Genomic DNA, 20964 nt, shown 5'->3' on the forward strand with positions numbered 1-20964 from the left:
GGCCGGGGCCCCACCCGCCAGCGCCCCACCAACCCGCCGCCCCGCCACCGTCGCGCGGGCCCCAGGTCCCACCTGGCAGCAAGCCGCCCACCAATACAATATCCCGCGCGTCGGCGTCGTTTACCAGTCTCCCTTCCCGGTCGTCGGTCTCGAGCGACCCCGCCTCACTTTCTCCTCCGCCTCCCGCCGCCCGGTCCTGGCACACGGTTTCCACTGCCAGCAAGGGGGCGCCCACCGCGAAGATCCCATCAGATCAAAAGGGAACTCCTGAGAGAGAGAAAGAGAGGAACCCTTCTTCGCCATTTCCGTCCGAGCGTTCCTTCCCCCGCGAGTCGTGCCTGCCGGTTTAGGTGGGGCCAGTGGTGGGGCGGCGGGACGGGAGCATCGGCCGGCCGGCTGCGGCGGAGCTCGAGTTCTCTTCTCTCCGGTGAGTGCTCGCGTAACATTCCTGCCGGAGCTTCCGGAGTTCCAGGACTCGGCTTCCAACTGTGTGTTCTGTTCCCGCGATTGGTTGCTGTCTGTTCAGACTTCAGATTGCTGTCTGGTCTGTGTTTCGGTGGATTGCAGACTAGCAGAAACAGGTTCGTTGCTGGTCGTGTTTTGGCGGACCTTCCGTGGTATAGGAAATAGGATTGGCGGCATACTATGCTTGTTGTGGAAACAAGGATTCGAGGAAGCAGAATCCGGCAGCTTGTCTCTCGCTTGATCGGATTGCGGGCTTGACCACTTGATTATGTTCCTGAAGCAACAGTTTTGCTCTTATTAGCAATGGATACCATGTTTGGTAATTTGTAGTATATGCCATTTGAGGCCGAAATGTTTCCTCTCTCCTTTTCTTGTACCTGCTTGTTCTGGTGCATGATCAACTATCATCTGACAGATACGGATAGATTTGACAGAAACGACTAACGACATCTTTTTCCTACTTCTCTTTTTTTGTTGCTTTGAATATGTAGAGGACCTCTAGCAGTATTGTTATTGTACTTGTACAATAAATGCATAGTTGAGGCTTCTGCTAAGAATATTGATAATATAGACGGTTTTGTTAGAGGCAAAGACAACTTATTCATAGTGCCCAGCAAATTAGCAGGGCAAAGGAATTCATAGGTCAGAATATTATGTGCATTTACAATCGAACTATTCCATTTCTAGACGGTAAATATTTCTTCTGCTTACTTCATTTTACCCTCTGGTTTTACTCAGAGGAAATTAGCCTAATCAAATGCATGTTTTGTGCATACTTTGTTGATATAAGCATATCAAGTGCCAGCTCATATTATACTACAGTAGCTAATTTTGTATCTCATTCATAAGTTGATAAACTGAATGATTTAGTTTTTTTTTCTGTTTTGATTGAACCTACTAGAAGGGAAAGGAGGACAACATTTACTGTGAGTCAATAGTCATATAAGACAGCTTCCTTCCATGATGTGCTCATGTAAAGGAATCAAGTACAAATGAAGCACACTGCTGTCCTTTGTTCGAGGATTGAAGACAGGTAGCGTTATGGTAGTCGCCACAACTGCGGGAATGTTTCTTGTGTGTTTTGAGTCCCTCTGCACCTGTTTTGGCTCAAAAAGGAAGGATGGAAGCGAAGTTCATGTTCTTGCAGGACATTCCGATTCCTGTAAGTTAAAAATGACATCTGTGGGATCATGATAAAACCTCTTGACACAGCGATGTCTAACCTGCTTGTTGGATGAAGTTAATACTGCTCCCTCCGTTCCAAATTATAGTTCATTTCAGTTTTTTGTTAAATCAGACTTATCTAACTTTGACTAAATTTATAGAAAAAAGAATCAACATCTACAATATCAAATTGGTTTCATCCACAACGAAATATGTATTGATAGTGCATTTATTTTATATTGTAGATACTATATTTCTCTATAAACTTGGTCAAAGTTAAACAATTTCAGCTGTTTTTGACACCCCAAATTTGAATTCGGACAAAGCCAAAGTGAACTATAATTTGGAACAGAGGGGGTAGCACAAGAGACACATTTGTACTTTCTGGTGGTACAAAACACTCACCATCGGTTGTGACATATTGCTTTTGTTTTTTCAGTGAGTTCTTCTGAAATGAGGTCAATTTCTGATAGAATTCCTGCAAGCCCGCTTCGAGTACCTGCAAGTCCATCTAGATTTTCATTGTCTTCGCCTCCAAGTAGAAACGAGCCTTTAAACCTGAGTCTTGAACATGTTGTTAAACTGACGCATAACTTCTCGCCAACCTTGATGATTGGCGAAGGTTATTTTGGAAAGGTCTACAGAGCGGAGCTGCGAGATGGACGTGTCATAGCTATTAAAAGGGCTAAGAAGGTAACTTATTTTGTCCACGCAACTATACTGCAAATTTCCTTGCTACAATGATTTAACTTCAGTCCGCATGTTGCCTAGTTATGGAGGCTCTATTTGTGTGGAGCCTTATTTAGACTGTTGAAGCTTATGTTCTACTCTTTCTTCTCTATACGCACAGTTGCTCACTTGCACTCGCGCACATTCATATGCAATATATTTGGGTGGAATCAAGATTGATCTATAGAGTGAGCTAATCCAGGTTTAGATAGATGGTATGGCCACTAAATGATAAATGTTCATAGACCAAAAGAACAGTATATAGGTGATGCTTGATGAACTATGCACTCATATTCCATTCTTTATTCCAGCAATGGAGGAAATGTTATGCGCTGGTCTTTATTTATCTATATGCTTGTTTGCATGTTTCTTTTTTGCACTGGCAATTTTACTCAAAGCCATTGTTTGCAGCATGAACTATGGTTTTGATATGTTTTCATCTTGCAGGAACATTTTGTTTCTTTACGTGCTGAGTTTAGCAACGAAGTAACATTGCTAAAAAATATTGAACACAGGAACTTGGTCCAGTTGCTTGGCTATATTGAGAAAGCCAATGAACGGCTTATCATAACTGAATACGTATCAAATGGCACTCTTAGGGAGCATTTGGATTGTAAGCTGCAAACCAGATTGTTAGTTTCTTGCATTCCTTCAAAAAATGTTTAATCTGGTATTTTGAAATCATATTTCAGGTCAACATGGTCTAGTTTTGGGATTTAATCAGCGACTTGAAATTGCTATAGATGTTGCCCATGGATTGACTTATTTACATCTATACGCAGGTACACTTAGTTTCCTTTTATTAAGCATCAAGCAATTTAGTTAAATACGACTTATTTGTTCTTCTGCCTTTCTTTGATCCGACTCTGCACTTGTACTACTTCACAGCTGCAGTAAGGAAAACATAATGACCATCATTCCTAGGGCATTTTTTTTGAAGAGAATATTTTCTTTTTGTTAACAATGCCTGTTTGGATAGGGTGATTGGGATCTGGTTCCTTAGAGTTTAGTTCAAATTTGAACTAAATCTGAAATTTGTAGAGGACAACCATCCAATTCAAATAGGCCATAAGAACCTGTGACCAGATTTGTGTTTGATCAAACTCTTTTGGTCTTCGATATAATACAACATATGAACTAACGTCCTGAATATGTAAAATTATAACTCTATCAGATAAAAAAAGCTATTGTAACAGATTTATTTTTGTCTTGATGTGCTATGCATCCAGATAACAGGAAGATTCTGTTTTGTTCACTCCTATTGACAACCTGCATAAGTTTATTAACTCATAGTTTCCTGCCGTTCTCTTTTGCCTTTAGAGAAGCCCATAATACACAGGGATGTGAAGTCATCAAACATTCTACTCACAGAAGGCTTCAGGGCCAAAGTGGCTGACTTTGGATTTGCAAGAACAGGTCCTACTGAGCCAGGACAGTCACAGATTGAGACTGACGTGCGAGGAACTGCTGGCTATGTAGATCCAGAGTATCTGAGGACAAACCATCTTACAATCAAGAGCGATGTGTTCTCTTATGGTATTTTGCTCCTAGAAATTCTTTCAGGCCGTCGTCCTATTGAGGTCAGGAGGGGTGCAACAGAAAGGATTACAGTGAGATGGGTATGTATTCACTACCCTACTCTTGCACTCATACCAATTTTACCTTTGATGTTTCTGCTGAGGTCTTTATCTCAGATTCCTTTGTTATCGATGAATTCGGTATGTAGGACAAGGTCCTTTCAGTTCCACCAAAGTGATATCTCCAAGAGACATAGGTCTGAGGGCCAGTTAGAACACTGAGAGAAAATTGTACCAATAGAATGAACATGGAGTAGCAATTGTTGAAACAAGTATGTTATAGAGTTAAAGAGATAAATTCGAGCTCATTCTGTGGGTTAATTTTTCATGCACCTCTGCCTCATGTGTGCTTTTTCATTGACTCGCTCAGGCGGTGTGCATGCATTACAGCATTAGTTCATTTCTTCACTGGCGATTTAATAATTTATCACAATTTAAACCAACCACGAAGCTAGGTTGACTCACTATAAATGTACTCGAAAGGGTTACAAACACCATGATAATGGCTTTGCTAGTAGTAGTTGTTAAGTGGGCCTTTTCTGTTGTCATTTGTATCCTATTGTTTTAGATATCTGAGACTCAGTCTATTGCTGATACAGGCTTTCAATAAATACAACAGAGGCAATGTTAGGGACATACTGGATCCAATGCTAACTGAAGCAATAAACGAGAATATACTGAACAGAATCTTTGATGTGGCGTTCCAGTGTGTAGCTCCTACCCGCGAAGACAGACCACACATGAAAGAAGTCGTGGAGGGGCTGTGGAAGATAAGAAGGGATTATACGAAAATGCAAAGGATAGCAGAATTGACTCTCTGAATTCTTGAACCATCTGATCCTGGTTGCCCTTTTTGCTTGGGCGAACATAGATCAGGTCCTGGTGGCTGGTGAAGACGGAAGATTCCCACACAAAATAAAGCAAATTTTGTGATTGTGAACTACTGGAATTTTGTACAGGGTTGCAAAATCGTTGTATATCAGCTCTATAGAGGAGATCAATGTGCCATACAGTGAGCGGCCTATAATTGATGATTTCCCTGAGTAGGCATGAGCCCATTGATCAATTTAATTTGTTCAGCAATCTGTATCCTCAAGGAAAGCTCCTGTTTGTGGCTCTTGGACTTCTAGAACTAATAAGACGTGAAAAATCAGAGTAGGTAGAAAGGAAGGAACACTAACTTGTTCTGGATATAGCTAGATATAAGAGAAGCTGCAAATTATAATTCCTCGCTTGTCATTTATGCCATATTCTTGGCAAATGTGTAACGCCTTCTTTGGATTGTCTATGGATTCTATAATGAAAATTTGGCCTAGGAGAAACAAGTCCAACATATACAACCAACGTGGTAAATAGGTCAATTTGGGTGGTGTTTGGTTATGGTGAATGTAACACTAACTGATTACAACAGGTATCTGATTGTGTTGCCTGACATTTGTTTCAGCCGCTCTGTAATCGAATCTGTTCTGTAATTGAATCCCGCGTAATCAGATACAGGCTAGTAGAGAGCTGATATCGCTCGTAAGTCGTAACGCAGAGGAATGGGATAACACCACAGAGGATGTCACGTCGATCTAGAACCAAACAAAACGTGTATTCTGATACATCTCTGGCATTTGCAGCGTAATCTTATCTCATTACCGTTAGCATTTGCGTTTGCCAACCAAACAGTACCTTGGATGCAACCAAAACCCAAATTCAAAACAAATGTTGAAACCATCACACGCACAAAGGTCCCAGATGGTATCGGTTAATAGTACAAGCATTCAATCAATTAAAGCCGCTCGTTAGGACAAAATCCTCTCAACCAGCCAGCCAGTAGCTAAAACCATTTATCCATGTGCAAAGTTTCTTCCTTCAGCCAGCTGAGATGGACCGTCAAAATTGTCAGTAACACTTCTACATGCACATGTGGTGTGCCACTGTACTCCTTGCATTGCTGTTGCCCTTGAAAGCCATGCAATTAACAAACGTATCTGGTCCCAATTTTGACTTGTGTAATGACTAATTGAAACACCTAGCGGACATGAAAAACAAACTAACACGGTTGTTTTGGTTTCTCCCGATAGATTCATGCAATGATCCCAATAGGCCAAACAGACTTATGCTTAACTGCCCTGTTAGAAGTTCCGTCAAGACTATGGTAAAATAAAGCCTGTTCTGTTCGCGTGCTTCATCCGAATCTACCACATAAACCTTTGTGTCCCAGGCTCGTGTTCCCAATGGAATGGTCGGAACAGAAACATCATCAGGGTAAACAAGTCAGCAGCCACATAGAGTAACCCCAGAGCGAGCAATTTGCCGTTGCCAATTACTGGAAAATGAAGAACCAGTATGACAAATGGAATTGTATAGTATCTGAATTCAATCAAAGGGGCAGGTACAAGGACTAGCGCAACTGACAGAACAAATGATAGCACCCAAACCCTCGTCTGAGATTTCCCTGTGAGACAAGAAAATTAGAACATACCGTTCATTATAAAATCCTACTTATAAGTAAAACAAACTTACCTAAGATGTTTAAGATTGAGAACCATGAGTACACATATAGTGGAATCAACATGTACTTCATCATCCAGTTAACTTGGATAACCTTCCTCCAAATATAGAAGGTATAGTGTCTATTGTCAGCAAGAAGATACGGATGAGCAATGCTGCATCAAAAGGTGGGTTTGTTAAAAGTTGGGAAAACAAACAAAAAATACAGAAGATGAAGGACATCATTGTCTGACTAAAAGAGAAAGGTGAGATGATCAAGATTCTTGTGGCATATATTTCACCACAACTCTTGTTCCGCACTTAAAATAAAGCTTTATGACAGTGAAACTATTTGGCTACATTCCTTTTGCTTTTGGCATCATTATTGTTTGCTTCATTATGGTTTTATAACAAAATAATGAGCCATCACTGATAAGCATCTAAAGGTTCAGCAGGAAGAACTTGTGGCAGTTCTCATACTTGGATTAAAAAAGCCAACATGAAGGAAGTGCCTAGGTAACAAACCTGAAGAAATGTACAGCAATGAAACTTAAACCAAGACCCATCGATACTGCCAGAAAACTACAGGTCTTATTCTTTCCAGATAAGTGGAACAAGTCCAATATTTGACTGGGAGTGAAATGCCATGGTAGGAGGGCAGCAGCTGAAACTAGACCGAAGTACAGAAACTGTGCAAAGTGGGGTGAAACAACATGAGCTTCCTTAGCACCTGCATCACTCAAAGCAAGGGAGTGGTTTTAGAAATTTTTAACCTATTACAGAACAAATAACTAAAGTTTTTTAAATCACTTAAAAGTAGGACCAAGGAGAGATAAAATCTACCTAGTACTATACCACCATTCCAGATTATGAATGCGACAAACGCCACCATGACAAATGCAAATGGTGCAAAGGCAATCAAAACTTCACACTTTGAATTCCATAACTTCAAGCAGATGTCCCAAACTTCCTCTGCAAGACCTGAACATTACTCATTAGCCATAAATCATAGATATGGCATCAAACTATTGCATGTAATATCAAAAACAGAATCAGTAGCTGCAAATGTGAATTTCTTAATTAAAGGAGAAGGAGCACTTACTGTTGTACAGTTTACTAGATTCAGAAACAACCACCTTCTTACTTATGGGACTATTAATTTGGCGCCTTCTCAAACCTTGAGCAGTAGTTTTGTTATCTCTGCTAGACACTACTTTGTTTGACTGATGTGTTGCTTCAATGCTCTTATGAGAAACATTGTCCTTGGGGTACAAATCTTGAATGTATGAGATAGCTCCATTGGCAGCAAAAAATATAATCCATATTACATTTGTCTGACGAAAAAGTATTGAAAAAGAACCAAACTGCAGCACAAAAAATTTTCATTTAAGTTGATGATCATCAGCAACTTTATGGCAAACATCATAACCCTGATTACATGTTCCTACTGTGCAGGTAAAATCTATAATTTAACAATCTAGGAGTACATGCTCCCATGAGTGAGGCAAAATATACAGGGTAAAAGGACTCAAAGTCCAGATTACAAGGCATCTATAGTGTACAGCAAATAGCTATGATTAAAATGGTTAGTCTATAGAGAATGGTTTGAAGTCTCAAACAAAATTATGGATCCTAATAAGCTTATGTTGTGAATGCAACGATAGCGTATATTTTAGCAGAAGGTGTCAACTTTCTCACTCAATTCTATGAAACATTGTTCAAGCACTCACCATTGCACTGATCCAGAACTTTTTCTTCAAGCAGAACAAGTACATTGCAAGAACTGCAGCTAATGATGCGACATCAGTGTAATAAAGAAAGCTGAAGAACCAGTGAACAGGATACAGTGATACAAGAATAGCATATGTAGTTGCCTTCCTCTCTCCAATTCCTGGCCGGATGCACAAAAGCAGATCATGAAAAAGAACAGCACAGACCATTGCCATTATAACATTAGTTGATCTGAGAGCTGCTGTGGAGCACAGTACATCAAATGTTTCTGCTACCCGAAACATCCAAGCAACAGGAAAGAAAGAAGCAATATATGCTAGTGAAACATAATACCTGCAAAATTGCAACAAAAATCCATCATGAGGTAAATTTGAGCTTGAGTCAGTAAGGAATTGTCAAAACTCACAGGCCAGGAGGGGTGGTGATCATGGGATCCCACGTCAAGAAATCTCCATGACAATACTGCTGTGCCTGGGGAACATGAAAGATCTCATCCTAAACAGAAGGCATGGGTTAGCATGTGACTGAATGTTTTTTCATGGTTACCACAAAAGTTTTTGTTTCTTCTAGGCTATCGAAACCAAATAAGGCAAATGTACCACTACCAATCCACAAAATAGTTCCTAACAAATGTAGATATCACAAAGCACCACCTCCTTGCTCGACTTACAAAGTCTTGAGAACTCCATTTTCTAGAAAGCCATGATTTATGATGTATGGAATATTTACTTGTGTTTCTGCATGGAAAAACATTTCCAACATTTTTGCACATCTCACCCTTGTATTTGCATGTATAAAAAACAAGCATCAAACACCAGTGTCTTTGCACTATTCACGAAATGAAATCGGCTTGACAACTTCTATGATATAGGTGTATCATCCAAACACTTAGTGAGGTTATTTCCCATAAGCACACAATTCATAGCCAGTCATTTAGCTACTGGTTTAACTCAATTTTTTTGCTTCCATCCTCAATAGGCCACCGAGACCAGATGAAATAGCATTCCATAGAAGCACACTGAGCACGCGTAGAGTCCTTGTAAGAGAAGGAACTCACCATGTATGGTTCTGGCACGACCAAGTTAACCAAAGCCGCAATCGGAATCGCCCATCCGGCCACCGCCGCCGCGACAACCAGCCTTCCCATCCGCAGAGACGGCTGGCTCGGCCCTCCGATTTGTCAGCAACTCCTCTTCAGATCCAGCCCTGCGCCCGTGGATGCTTTCCCTCAGTCCTCACGACTCACGAGACCGTCGGAGGCTGCGGCGCAAGAGACCCAGCGTCGGGAATGACTCAGGAGCAGTATCCCGCGTAATAAGACCCGGCGGGCGGCTTCTACGACGCGGCGGTGCTGTGGTCTCGCCGCCGCCGGAGCCCGCAGCGATCGTCGTTGCTCGGCTCCGGCTCGAAGATTCGGGCTTTCGGCTCGGACTCGACAAGCGATTTTGGGCCACAAAGATAGGCCCAGCCCAACTTCCTGGAGGCCTGGCCCATAACCATTCTTTTTGTTTGGGGAGAGAGCCCACCAGCCTTTTTTTTTTTGAAAGATCAGCCCACAGCCATTCAGTTAAGGCTGTTTCGCGTCGCGAACGGGGAAGAGAAGAGACGAGACAGCGGAGCTCGGGCGCTCTCAGCTCAGATCTACTTTCTGATCCCCGACCCCGAGTGCGAAGACGACGGCAGCGCTCCGGCGTTTTGTGGCGGTGAGGCTGCGCCCCTGCGGTCTTCACCGACACTTGCTTCCATGTGAGCTACCACTGCTCCTTTTTATGCCGAGTCCCGTGTCTTGCTGGTTTTTAATGGTTAGTTTGTGGGTGGAATTTCGCCGTTTCGTTATTCCTGCGTCCGTGGAGAATTTGCGTAAATACTCAGCGTTAGTAGGAGGCCAAGGAACCTTAATTAGAAATGGCGATTTCTTTGCTAGATTTTGTTATGCCAAACGTGGGCGGGAAAGGCGCTCGTAAGATCCACCGAAGCTAAATGAGTGGAGGTATATGTATTAACAGAGCATCATTGCGGAGCTTGAACTGGCTTTGCTAGGACCTTATCCGGCGGAGCCACCGGAGCTAGGAGACATGACTATATAAGTGGGGATCAATGGAAGTAGAATAATATTCAGATATCTTATCTGATAGGTTTCGGGTTCTCATAGAGAAACTTAGGACTGATGATTAGTTTCTAGGTCAGTTTCAATCCAATTGTTGAAGCAGTTTTCTTTGATATAATGGTTATCAATTATCCAATTACCTTTTGCGCAGTCCCTGACATCTGAATCTTTCATAGATCACTTATACCTTCAGTCCAACATCAATTGGCAACCATCGTATTACCACCAATTGATGAACAGCTTAGAAACCAAGAATTTTCTGCATTGGGCTCCAATTGCAAACTCGCCCAGACTTGATGAGGGATTGTTTGGGCTGCTAAGGTTTTATTCCACCTGATCGCTTGATTAGCAGAAATGCAAAACTATATGAGCCTTGTGAGTCTGCCTTACAATCTCTACCATCTCTGCAGAAAAATGATATTTTTTCACTACCATTTCTTTTAGCACAAAGAAACCCAATTTTGTAGAAACAAAACATAAGTGTTCTGAGGTCTTGATACAAAAGTTTCTCGAGTAAGAACAGCAGAGGGTTCACTAAAAACTAAACTCCATGACCTAGCAGAATGGAGAGAACATAAAGTTTCCACTTAAGTGCCTAGCTCGTGTGGTACTCAACTTTCGAGAACTTGTATTCTAAGATATGCAGCTCTCCTGCGTGTTCTTGAGAAAGTAGCGATTCAATCCTCTTAGATACGAAAACAGAAGACATGCGCATAGTTCCTGATAAGACTACCACGGATGTAGAGCTGTAGATTCATGTTTTATGACCATCTATAGTCATTTGTTCATTCTTTGTTTGAATTGTATAATTCCATCCTTGTGGAGCTAGAGTAGCTGCATTGAAATTTTCTGATGAATCTGTTTATATATCTAATGCCCTTTTGTTTGTGACCTCTGAAGTCTTGCTGGAGTGAAATTAATCTAGTTGCTGTTGGGAATGGCAAGTACAGCATGCTTTGTGATTGTCTGTAAGAATGACATACCAATCTACGAGGCAGAAGTTGGATCTGCACCAAAAGTACGTACCTTGGACTTTAGTTCCTTCCTATACATTGGGTTCACATTACACTTAGCTATATGGCTATATCTATAACATTTCATTTTCCTTCATGACATGAACTATTTTGTTTTGTTGATATGATATATTGGTATGTAATGAAAATTGACATTAACACAATTCATTTTGGCTTAGGCTCTTCATACCATCCCTAAAGAGCAAGTGCTAACTGTTTCGTGGAGTAGTTTACTTTTCTAACATTTCATTTGTTTAAACCAAAGTCGTAGTGTGTATTACTGTATACAGATATATACAATTGTAGTTTCAACTTGGATCCTTTTGGCAGTTTTTTTCCCTTTCTGAAGCGACATATCCATATAAATTAATAAGATCTATGTGTAATCTTGCCATTTGCTTTCTGTGGCAGAAAGAAGATCTCTCTTATCACCATCAGTTTATCCTGCATGCCGCGTTAGATGTTGTTCAGGACCTAGCATGGACCACAAATGCAATGTGAGTATTATGTTGGCTGTGTATTTGATGTAGGATGTGGACGACACCCAAAGTTATCCATCTAAAATTTTATATATTGTTTACCTCACCTAGGAACTTATAGTCTTTTACATTCTTTTTGTCAGGTTCCTGAAGTCAGTTGATAGATTCAATGACCTTGTGGTGTCTGTTTATGTAACTGCAGGTCATATCCTTCAAAAAGTGACATTGACTATAACTCATTAACTTCATTTTTCAAAGTTTGATCATAATGGTCTTATTGTTTCTTTAACTGCTAGTATGGCACATACCAGATTTATGTTGCTTCATGACTCACGCAGTGAAGATGGAATAAAAAGCTTCTTTCAGGAGGTCCATGAACTTTACATCAAGGTAAGACAATTATTGGTCATCTACAGTAAGGAGAATCCCCCCACTGCATTCTAGATTTGTAAGTGCTGGACCAAGTATGCATTCATGTCTATGTATGGACATGATATTCAATTCTGATGCCTCTATTTATCTTGTTGTTTGTGGCGGATATCATTTTCAACAGTAGCTGGTCATCTTTTGTAATTCTCTTTATCTGAATTTTTTCATGATAGTGATGCCACTGGTCTCGAAAATTGCATAGGTTCTTTTTTAGTTCTGTACCTTGCAAAGTTAATGGGCCGATGCATAGTTGTGTGCAGTCTCCGTGATGAATTCTGACATGTACATTGAATTCGTTCTAGTTTTCAGATTTTCCGTACTTCACCCTACGGTTCTCTTCTTGGTAGCATGCTTTAAGTTTGTTTACTGTTGTGCAGATATTCCTCAACCCACTTTACCTGCCTGGCTCTCGCATCACATCCTCCCATTTTGATACCAAGGTCAGGGCCCTCGCAAGGAAGTACCTGTAGTACGCAGGCATGGAGGTTTTATAAGCCAATGTAGAAGCAGGCAGCAGAGGAGGCAAAATCCATTGTTCGCCATCTTCTCGTGTCCTCGTTACTCGACTCTTTGGGAAATGCTGAAATGGAATGTTATTGGCTTATTGCCCATCACACAAGTCCGAGCTTCCTGTGTTTTTTTTTCTTCTTAGCTTTGGCTTGTGTTATGAGCTATATCGACCGTTGTTATTCCGAACCAAATAGCTTATGAACTGTGACTTGAGAATTTGCTCCATTATTCGGCAATTCAAACCTGAATGGATTGTGTTGTACATGTCAGGTTTGTAAGGCCAGTCTTAGTGGGAGTGTCATCGACACAGTTATCAAGACTGAAAATTTGAGAACTGTGTCAGTGGAGTGTCATAGTGATGACACTCCTCTCACATTTCATGACACTTCTCTCTCCTCTCTCCATATACTATTGGTATATGTTAACAAATTTAATTTCCATGACACTTCAATAACACTCCCATTGAGATTGGCCTAAAAGGTGCATCTACGAGTAACATGGAAGCATTTATCTTTGTCCTTGTACGGGGCCAGATACGGCTGTGAGCACTTCACTTCTCCTTTTACCCTTTTTCCTTTGTTTGATTTGATCTCATGGCGTAGGAACACCTTTCGGTCGAGCTGTGTCCGTTGCCTGCTCGCACCACGCAGAAAGATCGCTCGAGTGAGGTTTGATGAGCGCCAGTCCACCAGAGAAAGCTCAAGTTGTGTGCATGAAATGGCCTTTTTTCGGTTTTTGTCCCTCCCGCTTTCTACCAGCCCGGTCTCCAGTCTCCAGTGATCCAGTCTTGGCGACTTCGCCACTCGAGTCGGTCAAGAACAGGACGCGCGTCTTCGTGCGAAGTCCGCTGTACTCATGCCGCACCACCAGCGATCACTTGCTCCTAGCTGTCGCCAACGACGGCCGCTGTCTTGTTGCGCAGGCGGAACAGTAGCCGGTTAGCGTCAAACAGCGCGGCGCGTGGCGTGGCGAATGGCGATCCGTGACACCGGTGGCAGTCGACACAGCAGAGGATCTTGGGGGAGATCCTTGCCGAGCGAACCCCGACGAATTGAACGCCCCTCTCTCTGTCTCTCTGATCCTGAGCCAATCGCCTGTTCCCTTCCGGCAACAGTAGCCTGCGCCTAGCTAGGCACCCACCCTAGCTAGCCAATCATGTGATGTGGCGCTGGCGCGCCTCCGTCCAGAGCCCAGACCCCGTGGCCTTCACGCCACCAGTCGGGAGGATTAGGCGCCTCCTGAGTCCTTGATTCGGCTAAACTCCAGAGCCGGGCGGGAGATTAGAGGTTGCCGTCAATCGCTTGACTGGGCAAAGCCTCTTGGCGGTGGGCGGTGGCGAGTGGCGTCACGGCGGCGCCAGTTGCAGTCGCAGGCAGTCGGCGAGGGGGGGGGGGGGGGGGGGGGGGGAGAGGAAGACGTCGTGCTGCCCGCTGCCCGTCTTTCGCTTTTCCCGGGATGACCCGGCTGCCGGGCTCCGCAGCTTTGCTTGCTTGCTTCCCGGGGGTCCAGGGATTAATTTGCACGGCGCATTTAAAAATAACCGGGATATTTGGCCCAGTTGCTCCGTGTTCCTGGGAGCAGTCCTCAGGTCCAGTTGCTCCGGCACATGGCCGGCTGGCCTCCTGCTCCAGCAGACCAGCACCAGCGCGCGGGTGCTCGTCGGTCGCCGTCTCCAGGCTCAGTGCTCAGCTGGTGTCCGGCCGGCGGACCCCGGTCGCTCGCTCGCTCGCGCAGCACGCCACGCCGGGCGCACGGCGACGAGCGCGCGCGCGTACTGATACTGTACAGGAGTCGCGCTCCGAAATTCTCTGGGTTAAAGCCGCGGAGAGCGACGGCACGCGCGGCGCGACCAGCGCTGGCCGCTGCCCTTTTTGACGCATGAGTTCGCGCGCGCGCGGCCAGGCGTGGCGCGGCGGATCTTACCGTCCCGTACCAAATCCTTGGAGAAAACGAAAGGGGCTGCCCGTTTCGCCGGGGCTGTCGTCGGCGTCGCTCGGTGCGGCTCGTGGTGGTGGACGGTAGTGGCGGTGGGTAGGGAGACGGGAGACCGGGGACCAGCCTGCCTGCGCGTGCGATGCGAGCGAGCGAGCGCGCTACGGATGCGCGTAGGGCGGTAAAAAGGCGTGCGCGTTTTTTTTTTCAAAACCGTTGGCATGCGTGGTGCTTGCGTACAAGAAAGTCTCCGGCTCTTTGGTCTGGGTTTGGGCATTGAGCTTGCGGTCTTGTGGAAGGGAGCTTCCATGTCGAGGCTAGAGGAAGTTGGACTTGGATGACCCGATCACACGGCTTACGCGGAGCAAAATGCAGTTCTTCATTAGAAAGCCACTAGGGCACACTACTGCACAAAGGTGCGCCCAGAAAGGCAGTGACTTCCCCACTGGCTGACGCCAACGGTTTCCGCTCGGTGCCTCGGTCTGAGTCTGAAGCGAATCGGCAACTACGGTTCCACCGCATGCCACAAGCCCACAACTTCACCGCTCACCAAAACAGAAAGGTCAGCATCCACTCTCTAGTTCGAGCTCGGAACACTGTCGAGTCTCGAAGCAGGCCGAAGCCACACGAGGCGTGCCGCTCACCCGATCACCCCCTTCTCCCTCTTCAGGGCTAAGCGCGACGCCGCCGACGCGTCACGGTACGCCGATACGACAAGCGAGCGGGCACAAACAAATAAAACGCCACGGAAAGCCCTGTTCCTTTCCTCCCCGATCCGGATGCCGCCGCGCCTCGTCAAACTTTTTTCGCCCGGGCCATCGCAGGGGCCACGGGGCACCAGGAAAAGCAGCGGCGCCCACGCCCACGCCTCCACCCCCGCCCGCCGCGCCGCGCCACGCGTGCATGTCCGATCTGGCGCGGCGCCGCCGCCGCCACCGGCACGCGGGCCGGTCGGCGACCCGCTGGGTAGCTTGAACTTGACCTCGCCTCTTTTGGACGCGACGTGCCGGGTCGTCCCGTCTCGCGACGCGGAGGTGAGGTGAGATGAGCGCCAGGTCCCTTTCGGCTGCGGTGTGGTGACGAACGGACGGAGCCGAGATGGAGCGCGACCGGTGAGTGCGCCCCAGATATGCCCGGATAGCCGGCGGCGAAACTTTGCGTGCATCGCCGTCCTCCTCCGGGCCGAACCATCACACTTCGGTCCGGTAGATCACACGAACGAACGATTGATTTTCTTCGTGGCATCGTCCGTACTAGTTGTAGTAGGCTAGTAGCCAAGACTATTGGAAGTGTTTAGGTCCTTATTTGGTTGGTTGCATTATTATTTTTTGCTCTATTTAGATTAGAGCAAGTATTATGATTGACTAATTATATAGCCAACTTGTATCTACGTGGATAAGAGAGAAATGAAGAGAAAGAAGCAGACGAGCGTTTCGCGATACGCCCACTGCGGCCAGCAAAGAGATGCTGCACATGCCGCTACTGTTGAGCAGCGAGCTATGCATTAAATAGCAACGGGCCCACCACCATCGTGTGGGTTGTGGCTAGCGGCCAGCGAAACTATTAAACTTGATCTTATAATATTTGGTTGGCTTCCATTGTTTGTGGATTGGCTTGCACTGTGTAATGTAGTTGAGCCCATAAAGGTAGCCACGCCAGCCCTTTTGCTGGCTGCACAACCGAAGATGGAGCTGAAATCCATCTCCCGCAATGCAGGCCATACAAACCTGTTTGCACTAGCTAAACCTGCATAACGGGTCTATTCAGTGGCGGAACTAGGATTGAGTCGAACCCCGGGCCGAGTTTTAAATATAGACGTCCACAAACTTACAGTTCAAAAGATACATGAAAATATAAACGGAAAGATAGATAACATACAAAAAGCGCCATCGCGAAGTAATATATTTATTCTTCTTCAGCAATTGATCCAAGTCCAGAGATAGAAGCTACTGCAAAATGAAAAAGATATATTAAATGTCTAAAACATGTAGCAATGATAATGTAGAAAAAATATATTAAATATCTAAAACATGTAAAATTTGGGCCGAACCCCGGGCCATGGCCCGGGGTGTGCATCCGCCCCTGGGTCTATTCATCCATCTATCCACACAAACCAGACCTGAACTATGCAAGCCCGGCTAGCCTCTAATGCGCTTTACCGGTCACAACCAATGTCCACGAGAAAACGGCACAAAGTGGCGTACTTTTTTTGAAAATTCAAAGAGGCGTACTACCTGTTGCCAAGTCTACGCAATTATAATTTGGTTTCTGACGCTAAATAAAAATCCACCGTCTCACCGTCGTTATTTTGTTCCAATAATTGCATCCCCATAACATTTGTAGATTGTTAATTTATAAACCTAGCATCTCTGCTTTTGGCCTTTTGGGAGGAGGAGGAGAAAAACTGACGACGGATGCTACGCCTATACGTCCCTGTTGGGCAGTTCGGGAAAGATTCCGCCCGTCGTGGTGAGCCCTGCCAAGCCAGTGCGTGGGCAATGCGCATGTGTCTGTTCCTTCTGAATCCGAAACAGATTGCTTCCCTTCCCTCCCGCTTTTCTCCACTTTCCGCTGTGCGCCGTCAGGATCGTCACTTCAGTTCTCTTCTCTCTCTTTTTTTTTTTGCGAGAAGGGACAGCATCACATTATCATGAAACAAAGATCAAGTACAGTGCTTACCCTTCTTACAAAGGGATCCCTACGAAAAATGGAAATTACAAACAAATCCCTCTTCTTCCTCCTCCCCTCTTCCCGGCTGTTCCTCTGCTCCATCCGAGCCGCTGCGCTGCAGCACGCAACACCACCATCGCCGCCTCGCAACCAGACCAAGAAAGCGACACCAGTATGGTAAACTGTGACGGAACCGCCAAATTAAAACTCTAAATTAAGCGTAATGGCCGTCATTTGAACACATTGGGCGCATTAGCTTAATGATTTAATTTGACGGTCCTTTCTCAACCCACGATCCGATCGAAACAACACCGGAAGTCCCACGCGAAGGCGGCGCGCAGATGGTACAAGCACGACAAAATACTTAAAAATATACAAGAGTGACATACGATATTAACAAAGAGTTTTACAAAACGAGTTCAAATACACCAATAGTTTACATAATCGACATAAACTAAATAGTTTACAAACTATACAATAGGGTAGCCAAGTTCAAATAGAAAAGAACCTACAACTACGCTAGTGTTCTGCCTCTTCTCAACCGGTCAGACCGGTCTGCATGGGAACTCTATGTAGACACCGGTCAGACCGGTCCCACCGACCGGTCAGACCGGTCTAAACAGACAGAGAAGCTGCACACATCGCCCACACGCGTGCAACTCGCCAAATCTCTAATCTAGGGGTCTCGCTTCACCACTTCCCACCCCTCTGCATCATGGCGGATAAATTTGACACAGCAGGTGTAATGTCCCGCCTCCCCGAGGCCGGACCCGCTTACATCTGGCAGCTCTCTAGGACATAGACTGTCCCCACAGACCAACACATATCTTTTCTGCACACTTTGTCCTCACTCATGCGCACCCGGAAATCACTTCCCGGTCGGTCACCCATCCCCAAATTGCTCCGGGCCAAACACGCTTAACCTCGGAGTTCTTTGGAGACCGGCTTCCGGAAAAGAAGTTGCAACTTGTTGACATGAGTATTCTATCAATCCTATTAAGCCCTGGACCGGGATGTCACATCCTCACCCCCTTAACAGACCGACGTCCTCGTCGGTCAATCCCAAGCCAGGAACGTCCTCTCTTGGCCACGTCCCGTACGTCCAGTGCCAACGGCCCATGTGCCATGTTCGGGCGTCCAGTGCCAAAGGTCCCTATGCCACGTCCGTGCGTCCAGTGCCAACGGCGCATCCCAGATGCCCGCGCACTGACCCGCCACGCGCCCGTCCACATGCCAGTGGCATCTGCGCCCCCACGCGCCCGTGCTCATGCCCGCGCACATACGCCCGTACGTGCCCGTGAAACCGCGAGAGTCGGCTCTGATACCATTCTGTAACGTCCCGCCTCCTCGAGGCCAGGCCCGCTTACATCTGGCAGCTCTCTAGGACATAGACTGCCCTCACAGATCAACACATGTCTTTTCTGCACACTTTGTCCTCACTCATGCGCACTCGGAAATCACTTCCCGGTCGGTCACCCATCCCCAAATTGCTCCGGGCCAAACACGCTTAACCTCGGAGTTCTTTGGAGACCGACTTCCGGAAAAGAAGTTGCAACTTATTGACATGAGTATTCTATCAATCCTATTAAGCCCTGGACCGGGATGTCACAGCAGGGACAGAAGTCAATGTCCGGGTGCCCTGAAACAAAAATATGTGGCAACAAACCCTGAGCAACTAATACTTAGCAAGACTTACCCGACTAGTGGGTATAACTTAGCCCACATATCTAGACATGCAAGTCATTTTGGCTGGTGGTTGGTTTTACAAAAAAGGCACTAGAGGTGAGTCCTTATTTTCCAAGTTTTACCTTCCATTTATATTAATAGACTTACTAACCACTTAGGATTTGCAAAACTACAATAATCAAGGTGAGCAAACCATTAATTAAATAATATCAGCCCTCATTGCATCTCATCTCATTCTTATTTCCATTTCCTTTCTACAATGTGACCAAGAGATCAAGGGTCTCATAACCGCGAGACACGGCGAATCGATCCGATTTAACCTTGCAAGTTGGACCTAACCAACATGGCACGCAAAAGCCCCGTCGGACCCCACGCACCGACCTTTCCCCTCCCCGCCTCGGACTACAGGAACCAACCCAACGACATATGGTCAGCCGAGATCAACGTGAGACCACCAAAAATAAACATATGCATCCCCATTTCTCCGCGACTACTCGACTACCCCAGGAGTTGGTGCGGGTTCCTGTACTTTTGAAGCAAAGCAGTACTCGGCTTACCAATTTCGACTACCTCCTACTCCCGGCATGTGGTTAGTACAGTTCAATCCCCGATCAGCACAGCCGACAACGGAACGGTCCTTAATCGACACATATGGGGCTACACATTTCCCCATCCGGTCTTCCATCCCATATTTTCCATCTTGAACATAATAACTCATATAAAATAACATAAGGACATCCTATATCTCGCGAGTGACCGAATTATCACTCGGCTTCTATCTATCCCTATTAATCATAGCGGTGCTAACGACCTATTCATACTAGTATAAGGCCCAGGGAAACCTAGGGATCATGCAACTAGGGTTCCAAACAATTTCTAAACCTAATGCACAAGTAATAAAGACATATATAGGTGTCATAACTTAAAATAATAAGACATGCACCGAGGCTTGCCTTCGGGCTGCTGCTCAGAACTGGGGTGAGTTGGGCCTGCTCTAGCGGCTCCGGTGGCTCCGCAACCACCTTGTATATCACCTCCTCTGCCGCGGCTACTACACGTATGCATATGATATGAGTTAATGCAAATACGATTTTATAATTATAATTAACCATCGACCGAGTACAACTACTAAGGATCTACCCCAATTGCTCTTGTCCAACCAAAAATACCCAAAAACCCGGAGTATCCGTACACCTGCTCGGAGTATCTGGACTCCCAAGTCCGGAGAATCCGGACCTAAACCCGGAATGTCTAAACCACCACAAACCCGGAGTATCCGAACTAATGGCCGGACTGTCCGGACCCCTACCAGTCAGACAGGTCCTGCCCAGATCAAAACCTAGAATCCTTGGCGCGGCAAAAATCGCCCACAAATTCTAAAACCCTTCTAGGTACTAGTTCAGGGATGTAAGTGGACACGTTTGACCAAAGGAAATCAATTAGAACCACCTAGAAAAGGAGATCAATCCACCCAAGCTTGATTACCTTGAATGGCTTCTTCCCCACGAAGAACTTGGAATCCACAGCACCCCAGGAAGGAGCACGTGGAAGAGATGATCACCTACACAAATCCGAAGCTCCCATGGCCTCGAAATCAAGGGAGAGGGAGGATTGAGGAGCTTAGGGCTTGGGTAGGGAATGAGAGGGAGAGACACGGAGAAAGAGTGGCCTGAGCGTGGTGAGGATGAGTGAGTTGTTGAGAGAGAGAGAGAGAGAGAAAAGTGATTTAAATGATTTGGGCCCAAAAACCCACAATACAGGTTCAACCGGTCCGACTGAACCGAGCCAAGAAATTTGATCAGTGAGTTTTATCGTTTAGGTTTTTCTCAAAACTAATGGCTGGGCTTAGTCTTAATTATGGGTGATTAATACCTGAGGTGTTACAATCCTTCCCCCTAAAAGAAATCTCGTCCCGAGATTTTGGTGGAGGTGCAAAAATTGAAAAGAGAGCGGAAGGGTTAGGTACCTTGATGAGCTTGTTGCAACTCAGGATA

At 45.4% G+C, this 20964-nt stretch overlaps 3 protein-coding genes across 9 annotated transcripts; 2 read left to right on the top strand and 1 right to left on the bottom strand.

The window, feature by feature from the left end:
* Positions 1-282: 282 nt before the first annotated feature.
* On the top strand, positions 283-5318 carry LOC120681853 (calmodulin-binding receptor-like cytoplasmic kinase 3). Of its 2 annotated transcripts, none has more exons than XM_039963492.1 (7): positions 283-427; positions 1367-1627; positions 2069-2322; positions 2806-2971; positions 3051-3140; positions 3679-3977; positions 4535-5318. In XM_039963492.1, exons 2-7 carry the CDS (start codon positions 1507-1509, stop codon positions 4754-4756), a joined length of 1152 nt encoding a protein of 383 aa, XP_039819426.1. In that variant the 5' UTR covers positions 283-427; positions 1367-1506; the 3' UTR covers positions 4757-5318. The 2 variants fall into 2 exon arrangements, with proteins under 2 accessions (XP_039819426.1, XP_039819427.1); XM_039963493.1 differs by having other exon boundaries at positions 286-427; positions 1370-1627.
* Positions 5319-5550: 232 nt separating this feature from the next.
* Positions 5551-9565, bottom strand: LOC120681852 (dol-P-Glc:Glc(2)Man(9)GlcNAc(2)-PP-Dol alpha-1,2-glucosyltransferase-like). Of its 4 annotated transcripts, none has more exons than XM_039963489.1 (8): positions 9202-9565; positions 8551-8639; positions 8144-8477; positions 7516-7777; positions 7257-7385; positions 6939-7143; positions 6447-6589; positions 5551-6378 (listed from the first exon to the last, which is right to left on the bottom strand). In XM_039963489.1, the coding sequence occupies exons 1-8, from the start codon at positions 9289-9291 to the stop codon at positions 6119-6121; spliced, it is 1512 nt and encodes a 503-aa protein (XP_039819423.1). In that variant the 5' UTR covers positions 9292-9565; the 3' UTR covers positions 5551-6118. The 4 variants fall into 4 exon arrangements, with proteins under 4 accessions (XP_039819423.1, XP_039819422.1, XP_039819425.1 ...); XM_039963488.1 differs by having other exon boundaries at positions 7257-7394; XM_039963491.1 differs by having other exon boundaries at positions 7257-7394; positions 8144-8460; positions 9202-9291.
* A 139-nt stretch (positions 9566-9704) lies between these two features.
* On the top strand, positions 9705-12965 carry LOC120681854 (trafficking protein particle complex subunit 2-like). 3 transcript variants are annotated; one of them, XM_039963496.1, is made up of 7 exons: positions 9705-9890; positions 11152-11269; positions 11676-11761; positions 11887-11948; positions 12048-12133; positions 12550-12657; positions 12695-12956. In XM_039963496.1, the coding sequence occupies exons 2-6, from the start codon at positions 11189-11191 to the stop codon at positions 12640-12642; spliced, it is 408 nt and encodes a 135-aa protein (XP_039819430.1). In that variant the 5' UTR covers positions 9705-9890; positions 11152-11188; the 3' UTR covers positions 12643-12657; positions 12695-12956. The 3 variants fall into 3 exon arrangements, with proteins under 3 accessions (XP_039819430.1, XP_039819428.1, XP_039819429.1); XM_039963495.1 differs by adding an exon at positions 10428-10626 and having other exon boundaries at positions 9718-9890; positions 12550-12965; XM_039963494.1 differs by having other exon boundaries at positions 12550-12965.
* The last annotated feature ends 7999 nt before the right edge of the window (positions 12966-20964 follow it).

Source organism: Panicum virgatum, chromosome 7N, assembly GCF_016808335.1.
Source record: "Panicum virgatum strain AP13 chromosome 7N, P.virgatum_v5, whole genome shotgun sequence".
In the NCBI taxonomy this organism is placed as follows: Eukaryota; Viridiplantae; Streptophyta; class Magnoliopsida; order Poales; family Poaceae; genus Panicum; species Panicum virgatum.